General features: G+C 40.3%; 1 protein-coding gene across 4 annotated transcripts; it reads left to right on the plus strand.

The window, feature by feature from the left end:
• lats1 (large tumor suppressor kinase 1) lies at nucleotides 1-11,040 on the plus strand. Of its 4 annotated transcripts, none has more exons than XM_032585499.1 (8): nucleotides 1-209; nucleotides 748-1,218; nucleotides 1,619-1,733; nucleotides 2,899-4,193; nucleotides 6,530-7,112; nucleotides 8,616-8,798; nucleotides 10,161-10,267; nucleotides 10,343-11,040. In XM_032585499.1, exons 2-8 carry the CDS (start codon nucleotides 859-861, stop codon nucleotides 10,829-10,831), a joined length of 3,132 nt encoding a protein of 1,043 aa, XP_032441390.1. In that variant the 5' UTR covers nucleotides 1-209; nucleotides 748-858; the 3' UTR covers nucleotides 10,832-11,040. The 4 variants fall into 4 exon arrangements, with proteins under 4 accessions (XP_032441390.1, XP_032441391.1, XP_032441392.1 ...); XM_032585500.1 differs by having other exon boundaries at nucleotides 751-1,218; XM_032585501.1 differs by having other exon boundaries at nucleotides 1-181.
• Nucleotides 11,041-11,244: the final 204 nt, after the last annotated feature.

Raw genomic sequence — 11,244 nt, forward strand, 5'->3', positions numbered from 1 at the left:
CACTCTGTGGGGTTTGTGTTTAGCTTTGAAGCTTGTACTTGTCATTCGGATAGAACCAGGAATTTTAACACGACTAGGAACCAGCCAGCGGGGCACAACAAGGACGTCTTGGGTTAGAACAACATCCCTCACACAGAGGAACCACCGGAACCACTGCTGGTTGCTGAAATAGGAACAGGTGGTGAGAAAAGCGGCAGCTACAGACAGCGGTAAGTTGCTTGACGGGAGCTAACTGTTAAAAGTCCCGAGCTAGCAGGCTAACCTGTTGAATAGAGGCTAATGGACGCCTTTTCCACTCACAGGCCGTGCTGTTAGATTTCACACCGAGTTTAACTCATAATTTTAGTCACTGACAGGTGGTTAGTATATTATTTGAACTATTTAGATATTTGTGACAACCATTATTGGCATAAATGTTTTCCGACGCCTGAGAGTTAACGTTAAAGTCGCCCAATATTAGCGTCGGATGCTAACAAAGCTAATAAATTAGAAGGGGTATTAGATCTTTAAAGTAAACTATCTGAAATGAGTTTGGTTAAATTTAAGAAAATTAATATACCTTAAATTGTGCTTTATAGATCCCAACTCAAAACAATAGTTTTTCTTTGTTTTTACAGCGTAATATTTGTGTTCTGGTAAATGTTTATCTGTGTTGATTGCTCCTCTGTCTCATTTTGCCCAACCTGTTTGGTAGCATTACATGCATGCTTGCTTATCTTGCATGCATTTGATTTTGGATGTTTTCAGCAGCAGCATGCAGATGTGAAGTCAGACATCAGATACCCTGCTCTTCATCTCTGCGGTGGACAGGTGGACGTCTTCTTCATCCATTTTCATCGTTCATATAAATGCTTGTACATGAGGAGAGGGGAGAAACCCGAAGGATACAGACAGATGAGACCCAAAACGTTCCCTGCCAGTAATTACAGTGGTAACAGCCAGCAGATGCTGCAGGAAATACGGAACAGCCTGCGCAACCTGACCAAACCCTCCGACCCTCCAAAAGCAGACCCTGTTGGACAAGCAAAGATGCTCCCTGAAGATCCGAGGCAGCAGGGACGCACCAGCACCCCAAAACATTCCTACCACAAAGCGCTACAGGAGATCCGCAAGTCCTTGGTGCCTTTTGAAGTTTCACAGAGTAATGATTCTACCACTTCTGGCCCTGATCTTAACAAGCAGATGTTGCTGGAACCATCAATTGCTGGGTTTGAGGAGGTAAGATATCCCTCACAAATGCATAATCTTATAAAGATTTGTGAGATTTCCATTCTGTACATACCTCTGTAATTGGCGAGAAAGACTTGGTACACTTTGTGTAGAAGGAATTATTTTGGAAATGTCAGGTATGCAATGTGAAGTGACAAGTTTGTACAGTTACCAGTACAAAAGAAGTTTTACATCTGACAATCACCTTGTGGTTTGCACGATATCCAAGTATGTAGAGACTCAAAGTGCATTGTAGGTGTAGTAAAGCAAGTTAAGTTTGCTTAAAGCTTATAATAATGGTTAAACAACCTAGGTCAATATCACTGTAAAAGTAAAAACAGACTCTAAGCATGATTGCTTGTTTGAATTGATTTTCTAAACTAAGTTTTGTTTATTTCTGCTTTCCTAGGGCAACAGCAGCCGTCGCGTTCCTTCAGACTACATGGTGAAGGTGAATTACCAGGATTCAATGAGGGAGCAGATAGCTACTGCTAACACCAACTCTACAGGCCTGAAAGCTCCAGGTATTAGATCAGATCCACTGGGAACAGTGCAGGTTTTCATTTCTTTTTTGCCTTTTGATCCAGTGTTCATATTTGTTTGCAGGATTTAGGACAGCTGCTTAAAAAAAGACAATACAACCGGTCGAAGAGTGTGACTAATACCAAGCTCTTTAGTGCTATGCTTTCACTGACGAGTAAAAAGAAAAAAACTGATGCATTTATTTTGGTATCAATTGGTGTTTTCCATGTTTGAAAAGTTACACATTTCAAAAAATCTAACTTTTAAAATGTATAAACGGGACTATAACATACAAACAGAAAACCTGGATGAAAGCGCAACAAATTGGAACGACATTTTAGGGAGCAATGACTCCCAACTTTTGTGAAGAAGTCTGTTTGGATGTGAAACCTGAAGTGGTGCCGAAATGATTAATCGGATTAATCATGATGAATTTATGATTAATCATTAACTGTAGTGAACAGATTAAAAAAAGACCAATTGCTGAAAAAATTGTCAGAGCAGTAATTAAGCCCAAACTCTATAATAAGTATAAACATTTTGCATTTAAGATTAAAAATATATTCTGTAAATATATTCTACCCAGAGCTCCTCAAGTGGCATTATTGGCTTCACTGCTATCAAATTCAGTTAAAAAAAATTTTTATTAAGCAAATTTTGCAATCCAATAATTAATTGATTAATCAAAGCGTAGTAATCAGATCATCCCTGCACTTTATTAATGTTAAATCAAGCAAGAATGACTGAACTTTTCACATGTTGATGATGAAAGTATGTTTTTAGCTGCAGATGCATCCTCTGCTACAAATCTTTCATTAAAAAATGATAATTCATTTTAGGGTACAATATGTTGGTTTTCTTATTTCAAAAATTTTATCATTTGTTTCCTTCAACGTTTTTGTAATAAACTGAAAAAGGCTCAAGTAGATTAGTAAAAAATCTGTAGACTGTGCCAAATGTCTTATCTGATTGATTAGTTATCAGAACAGTCAATTAATCGCCAAAATAACGGATTAATTGTCAGAATGATTGATAGTTTCAACCCTACAGATGATGTTACCCAGAAAGAGTGGATAAAAATCCAACCAGATTTATGCCACCAGTGTGCTGAAGACTACAGAAAGTGTATAATTTTTATCACAGTAAACGTTTTGTGTTTGTGTGCAGGTCCGTCTCACATGCAGCAGGCTGTGCTGCGGAGGCCAAGTTGGAAAGGATCCAAAGAGTCCCTCGCTCCTCGAATGGGTCCCCTGGTGGTGGACGGCACGATGTACCACCCTGACAGCCCTGGACCGCCTCCAGTTTACCCACAAGGCCACTCTGCTAGCAACCAGAGGGTGAACCCTCCGCTGCCCCCTCAGGTGCGGAGTGTCACACCGCCTCCGAACCGCAATGGCATGCCTCCCACGTCATCCTGGGAAAGCAACCCGTCCACCAAGCGGTACTCTGGGAACCTGGACTATCTTCCCCTGCGGATGTCTCCAGTCCCCCAGGGCGCCTGGCCGGATCTGTATCCAAACCCGGCGCCTCAGAATCAGCGCGCTGCTGCCCATAAATTCACCTTTTCTCCCACCTGGACTCAAAATGACTCCGCTCAGCCGGACTACATGCCGGGAGGCAACCGGCAGCCTCCGCCGCCTTACCCCGTAAACAGCCGCCAGGGTTCCAACGAGCCGCAGCCTGCTTCGTCTCCTTCATACCTAAATGGAGGAAACATCCCTCAGTCCATGCTGGTTCCCAACCGGAACAGCCACAACCTCGACATGTACAACCTGGCTCCTCCTCTGACGTCCAGTCAGCCGCCATCTGCGTCCGTCACCAACGGCAACCAGGACTTGTCGCCGTTGTGGCAGCACAACATCCCGGTTCGCTCCAACTCCTTCAACAATCGACCTGCTCATTCGTCCAGCTCCCAGCCGTCTGCGACCACCGTCACCACCATCACGCAGACGCCCATCCTGCAGCCGGTGAAAAGCATGCGCGTGCTGAAACCCGAGATGCACACCGCCGTCGCTCCAGCGCATCCACAGCGGATACAGCAGGTTGCACCGTCACCTCCTGCGCCTGCATACCCCGACCCGCCACCTGCGGTTTCTCAAGCGCCTGTCGTCATGGAACCCCCCATCTATCAGGGTCCGCCGCCGCCATATCCTAAACACCTCCTCCCTTCGCCCGCCCCTCCGGCGTACGGTGGAGGCAGAGATGAGGCTGCTGACGAGAGCAGCGGCGAGAAGGCTTCGGAAAGCAGCGAAAGCTCGGCCGCAGCCGAAAAGAAGATCACTACGTCGCCTGTCCCGGTCCGCCGCAACAGAGACGAGGAGAGGAGAGGGGAGTCAGGAAGAATCAACCTGTACTCCCCTCAAGCCTTCAAGTTCTTCATGGAGCAGCATGTAGAGAACATCCTGAAGAACCACCAGATGAGGATCCGCAGGAGGAAGCAGCTGGAAAGCGAGATGCAAAGGGTAAGAAGGAAAAAAACACCTCTAAATTAAATTACTTTCTACTTTGAGCTTCTTTTCAAACCTTTTGTGTACTTTTCAGGGTTCGTACGGTTGCTTGAAATCCTTGAAAATGCATTTAGAAAATCATTAGAGTATGGCTGTTAGATATAAATAGTTTTAGCTTCACCTAGTTCAAATTTGTATTGCTTTTTTGGCAATAAAATGTTTTTCTTGTTTAAATAGGAATTTTACTTTATGTGCATTTTAATGCATTTCTAATAGTGTAAAAAAGGCTAAAGTGGTAAAATGAAAAATCTGTATTGTGTGCCATTCTTCTTTTTATCCAGATTTACATGTCTTGGCTGTCTGAAGTTAAGTCAGACTAAACTTTCCTGGTTTTAAGCTCATTATAATTACCAAAATTATTTCTTTTTGCTAAAAGCCAGAAAAAAACCATTTTTTTTATGGATTTGTTTTGTGTGGTTTTTTTTCGGTACATTGAGTCTCTCATTTACTTTGAGCAGGAAGTTATTTTTGTTTGGATTGTTTAGATGGAATTAATAATTATAATACCTAATGACTCAGTGACTTATTGATCTGTGAAATTGCAATAAAGGTTGGCTTATATTTTATATGTTAAAGTTATGAAAATTTGGGATTTAAAAAAATTTAATTAGTGTTTTGTGTTAGAGAGGCATTTCAAAACATAAAATCTGCTATATTTTTAGTTCACCTTGTCCCTACTATGCAGAATACTGCCACAAGACATTAGCAAGTAATATCTTTTAGTTCATGTGTGGTGTTTTTAACTCCAGCACATGGTGGAAAAGTTTGAAAACTTACCTTGAAGAATGCTTGAATTTTCCTGAGAAATTGTACGAACCCTGTCTTTTCTTAGCTGTTCTTTCTCTTTTCTCTCTCTCCCTCCTTTCTGTCATTAACAGCTGATCTGAAAGGTAAACGTATCTTTGTTGTCCTGTATGTACACACATCACTTATTCAGCAAGGTTTGTAATATCTGTGTTTCTACTGGAAGCATGGTGTCTCTTGTGCATGCATGATATCCCACGTCATACTAATCATCAACTGTGATGCCTGAATATTTACATTCTGGGTCACAATGAGTAAAATTCAGGAAAATACAGTTAATTTAAATAATTTCAGCTGTATTTTTAATGTATTTATTGGTTATTTGCACCAGTAAAATGCACCAATCTGGCTTTTTCCCATTTGATACTGATCAACAATGTTTTTTGAGGTTTGACCTTTTTACCCAACCTTTTTATTACTGACGTTTTAAGGACTGTAATCATCCAAAATGAGGACAAAATGTACTGCAGCAAGTTCAACAAAATGTTTTTAGTAAACTCAGAAAAAGTGCATGCTGTTGGTAGATGATGCATTTATTAAACCACTGAAAAAAATCAGATTTTTGAATGTTTGATCTGCAAATCAGGGAAACATTAACTAATTGATTGGTGCATCTCTAGTTTGACGGCTGGGTTATATGGCTTAAAATAAAATTTCCAATATATTCACATCAGATCCGATTTCCGATTTTAGTCGATTGTTTTCTTTTCCCTTTCTGTGAGTTGGACGACAGAGTATTAGTGCCAAGTTACAATAACTTTGAATTTACGAGAATATAGTCGTAACAGTAGCAGCGTAAACATGCAATTTCACCACAAGAAAATCTTAAAATTACAAGAAATGTTGGTTTAATCAGACAAAACTAATAGTCATAAAGATTTAATGTGAGTTCCTCAGTTTCTGTTTTTTTTTTCTCTTTTCTGAAAATAATTTGTTCCTGATGTGTTAAAAGATGAAGTATTTCCTTATTTGTAAAACCAACAAAAAAAAAGTATAACTTCACAAGATGCTCAACATTTATCATTTTATTTTTTGTTTCGGATTTGTTGTAAAATTACTGCATTCTCCTAATATTATGACGTTATTCTAGTAATACTGTTTTATTTTCGCATTATTTTGACTTTTTCTTGTTTTACTGCAACTGTATTATTGTAATATTGTGTGAGTAATTCTCACAATTAAAAAATTGTAGCCTGACCCTAATATTTGTAAAAGTCGTAAAGTTGACCTGAATTTAAAGTGTAAATAAATAGAAGCTGTAAAACAAGATGGCCGCCCTCAGCATGCTGACATCACTCTGAAGTATAAAAACCCCCAATTCCAGATTTTTAAAAAACTTGACAAATTACCCAACTCTGGCTAATACATATATTAATATATTTTAATATACGTCTTATTTTTTTATGCTGTTTTGCGTCTAACAAAATAACACATTCAATGCATTTTTCAGTTCCACTGATTCAGATTTTAACGAGTTTGTTTCTTAGGTGGGTTTGAGCTCAGACGCCCAGAAGCAGATGCGAATGATGCTCTCTCAGAAGGAGTCCAACTACATCCGCCTAAAGCGAGCCAAAATGGAGAAGTCTATGTTCAAACGGATCAAAACACTCGGCATCGGCGCCTTCGGAGAAGTGTCCCTGGCGAGGAAGGAGGACACGGGGGCGCTGTACGCCATGAAGACTCTCCGCAAGAAGGACGTGCTGCTGAGGAACCAGGTGGCTCACGTAAAGGCCGAGCGGGACATCCTGGCTGAAGCAGACAACGAGTGGGTGGTGCGTCTCTACTACTCCTTCCAAGACAAGGACAACTTGTACTTTGTCATGGAGTACATTCCCGGCGGGGACATGATGAGCCTCCTCATCCGGCTCGGCATCTTCAAGGAGGAGCTGGCTCAGTTTTACATCGCGGAGCTCACCTGCGCTTTGGAGAGCGTCCATAAGATGGGCTTCATCCACAGAGACATCAAGCCCGACAACATTCTCATAGACAGAGACGGACACATAAAGCTGACGGACTTCGGGCTCTGCACCGGTTTCAGATGGACACACGACTCAAAGTATTACCAGAGCGGTGGGTAACATTCTTTTTCACCTGATTTTAAATCCATAAAAACCAATATATTAGTCAATATTTATAAAATTAATAGGTGATGGTTGAGAGATATTTGGCGTTATAGTTTCTATTACCCTTTAAAAAAACCTGCACAGTTATTAGAAGTGCAATAACCTGACTTTTCATGTCAGTTTTCCCTGTTTTTTTTATTATTAAACTCAAAACAAACGTATCAAAGTGCATATTTCATGAAGTTTTTTTAACTTATGAGTTTTAATTAAAATGGAGGAAAAGGTCACTAAATTGAAGATCCAGTTTAATTCATGTTTACACCTATAAATAATGCAAAACCTTAAAAAAATTTTTTAAATTTTATAAATGTATACTTGAGGAACAAATGAACTCCATTTTATTTCTGCTTTTAGGTATTAAAATACAAAGAAAATATTAAACCTTTGTAGAAAACGAGATGTTTCTTTTTGTGGGTTGTTGAAATTTGTGTTAAATGAAATAAGAGTTATAAAACTGTATCCTTTCAACATGGTGACAAAAATAGATCTAAAATAATATAATTTGCATTTATAGCGTCGTAATGTAATGGAAAATCTATTTATTTTATTTTAAAAAGTCCTGGTGCGCATTTGTGAGTGTAAACATAGTGTAAAGCACTCTGACTGGACATTAGAATAGAATAGAATAGAATAGAATAGAATAGAATAGAAGTACTTTATTCATCCCAGCAGGGAAATTACTTCGCAGTTACAGCATAGAGACAAGACACAATAACAACCACTGAGTAGTAGTTGTAGATAAAATAAAAATAAAATATAAAATGCTATAAATTGTAAAAATATAAAATGCTGTTAATATAAAAAGCAACTTAGAGCAGTCCTTGCAAAGATTTAAAAGAATGCAGATATGTATCTGTAAATATATGTACAGCAAGTGTGCCACAGTGCAAGAAAAGTTCTTTATAAATTCAGTTCTATTACCATTTATCAGGAAAACATTTTGGTTCTCTGAAGTAGGGCGCAAAATAATAATTTATAATAAGAAGAAAGAAAATAGTCCTGTAAAACGCCTTGGAAAATATTATATATTTATGTTGCATTATATATTTGGATTTCTATCTGTACTGATAAAAACAAAATGGTAACATGAAGCAAGATTTCATCATTACAAAAAGTAAAACTATTTTTACAACTCATTAAAGTCTTTAGGAATTCCTTTTTTTTTTCTTAAAGTATCTTTAGATTCAATATTGCCAACAATCACCATCTGTTTTTCTGTAAGTAAAACAGATTAAAAAAAATTGTCTGAAAATTTCTTCAGTTTGTTGCTTTAGAAATTAAACAGATAATTATCTTTCTTTAAAATACTGCAAAATACGGTTAGCTGACCTGACCTTCTGATTAATTGTATTAAATAAGTACAACACATTTTTCTTGCTCATTTAATTAATACCTGCCAGAAATTCTCTTAATCAATAAAATGACAGCAGGATGTGTGACCTCTCCGTAGGGGATCATGTGAGGCAGGACAGCATGGACTTCAGTAAGGAATGGGAAGATCCAGCCAACTGTCGCTGCGCCAACCGACTGAAGCCCCTGGAGAGGAGAAAGGCCCGGCAGCACCAACGCTGCTTGGCCCACTCGCTGGTGGGAACGCCGAACTACATTGCTCCAGAAGTTCTTCTTCGAACAGGTACTGACTAGAATATTCCACAGCAATTAACGTACAATTAATTGTCGATTAATTGTTTATTAGATTCAAATTTGTTCAAGTCGATAAACTTAAAACGGCCACTTAGACCTTCTTCTAGTGTTGTAGTTTGGCTTCCATCCAGCAGAGGGCGCCGCTGGTAATTCTTAAACCTGAGCCGTTGATTCAGGAACTAAAATGGCAGTGGGACTCCAGAAGGGAAAAGAGAAACGGTCGAAACGGAATCCGTTGTGTGATACAAAATGTACTTTATGCTGTTCGGATTTGAAATATAATCACTCGACGATCTCCTTACGTTTCACCTTCAGCGCTCATTCAGACGAGCTGCGTGAAGGAGCAGCTTGTAACGTCTGCTTAGACCTTTTTAGTGTTGTAGACTGGCTGCCATCTGGCTGGTTGATAAACAAATATGGCGGCGGGAATCCAGAAAGGAAAAGAGAAACGGTAGAAACAGTTTGTTGTGGGATGTAAAATGTACTTTCTGCTGCTCTATTTTGAAAAATAAATATTCGACAAGCTCCTTAAGTTTCATCTTCAGCGCTCATTCAGTCAATCTGCATGACGGATTAGCATCAACTATGTAGTCAAAATGTCTGATGGAGAAGCGGAGGGGACAAAAATTGGAACATGATCGAAAATGCATGACGCCAAGAAGCACGGTTGACTTTTGTAGTAGTTATGTATGCTAATCTGAGTGTTTCACATATTGTATTTCTTTACCATCTTTTATTTTTCCATTCATCAACTAAAGAGGTTCCTGTTTTGCTGTATTTTAACACTATCTAAGTTTAATCAAGTGAGAACATCAATATTTTGCCGCACTTTGTCACAGTAATGTACTATTATCCATCCAGTTTCTGTACGCCCTTGTCCCTTAGAGGGGTTGGCCGGGGTGCTGGTGCCCATCTCCAGCTAACGTTGATGTACTATTAGTATATTGCAAATTTTCCACAATAGTGATCAAAAACATTGCTAATTCCTACCTGCAGGTGGCGGCATTTTACTTCTATCCCACTGCTGCTTCAGCTTTGCTTGTCAAGCTATTGTCCTTTGTCAGTGTGAAGAGTAATAAAAAATCCCACTTACTGTCATACAAAAGCACAAATATCTTTACATGTCTTAGTTAATCTCCACAGAATCAGTGATTTAGTGATTTTGATTGCAAAACAGTCACATAAATAGTCGATGTGAAAAAAAACTGTTGTAACAGTTTAAGTTTTATCAATACATTCTGCCACAACTGGCCTTTGAGAACATTGATTATCTTGATAAGGCCCAAAATGAAAATAAGGTAGACATCCCTGCATTAACCAGTAACTTGCATGTGACTGATATCTGCTGCAGGATACACCCAGCTCTGTGACTGGTGGAGTGTTGGTGTCATCCTGTATGAAATGGTTGTGGGACAACCTCCGTTCCTGGCGAACACGCCCCTGGAGACGCAAACGAAGGTATGCCAGTGCTGCTGCGCAGCGTCCTGCAGCCGCAGGGTTTGTTGTCTCTAATGTCTGTGTTGTTGACATCAGGTGATAACCTGGAAGAGCACGCTGCACATCCCCCCTCAGTGCAAGCTCAGCCCTGAGGCGTCGGACCTCATCGTCAAGCTGTGCCGCAGCCCAGAGGACCGCCTGGGCAAGAACGGCGTCGATGAAATCAAAGCTCACCCTTTCTTCAAGAGCGTCAACTTCTCCAGCGACCTCAGGCAGCAAGCGGCGCCTTACATGCCCACCATCGCTCATCCGACGGACACGTCCAACTTCGACCCAGTGGAGCCAGAAAAGCTGCGCAAGAGCGATGACGAGAGCAACCACAACGACACGCTGAGCGGTTGGTTCCGCAACGGGAAGCACCCCGAACACGCCTTTTACGAGTTCACCTTCCGCCGCTTCTTCGATGACAACGGCCACCCCTACAGCTGCCCCAAGCCCATCGAGTCTGAGGGCAGCGACGAGGACGAGGCGGAGCTGGACGGCGCCGAGCAGGACAAACATGGCCGAGACCTGGTGTATGTATAGTCAGTTGTCATATGCTGCGGAAACACGGGAAAAATGTTTTCTTTTGCATTCCCTCGCATTAAATTTGCAAATACACCTTATATTATTTATCATGGACACAGTCACATTAGCCGTGTTTCCATTACAAATGTGCTCAAACACAATTTTGCAATTACAGCCTTTCCATTTAATAAGAAATGCAATTAAAATCATGTGTGGATAGGTAGGCCTGTCGCGATAAACAATAAATCAATTAATCGTATAATAAATTAAAACTATCGACCTCATTTTAATTATCGGCTTTATCGTCTCTTCCGGCCTTTTTCTCTTTCTGTTGATGACACCGAATGAAAAAAGGCTAAACTCCGGTGCTCTCCACTGACTCCTCCCTTCCTCATTTCCTCAGTGTAAAGCCCAGCGCATCTTATCCTGCA

The sequence above is a fragment of the Xiphophorus hellerii genome, chromosome 15 (genome assembly GCF_003331165.1).
Source record: "Xiphophorus hellerii strain 12219 chromosome 15, Xiphophorus_hellerii-4.1, whole genome shotgun sequence".
In the NCBI taxonomy this organism is placed as follows: domain Eukaryota; kingdom Metazoa; phylum Chordata; class Actinopteri; order Cyprinodontiformes; family Poeciliidae; genus Xiphophorus; species Xiphophorus hellerii.

What these genes read in the sequence shown, in the direction of transcription:
- lats1 (XM_032585499.1), top strand. Translation starts at nt 859, where the DNA reads ATGAGGAGAGGGGAGAAACCCGAAGGATACAGACAGATGAGACCCAAA. An exon ending in TACAGGCCTGAAAGCTCCAG is followed by an intron (nt 1,734 to 2,898) that starts GTATTAGATCAG and finishes GTTTGTGTGCAG; the next exon opens with GTCCGTCTCACATGCAGCAG. An exon ending in TGGAAAGCGAGATGCAAAGG is followed by an intron (nt 4,194 to 6,529) that starts GTAAGAAGGAAA and finishes TTTGTTTCTTAG; the next exon opens with GTGGGTTTGAGCTCAGACGC.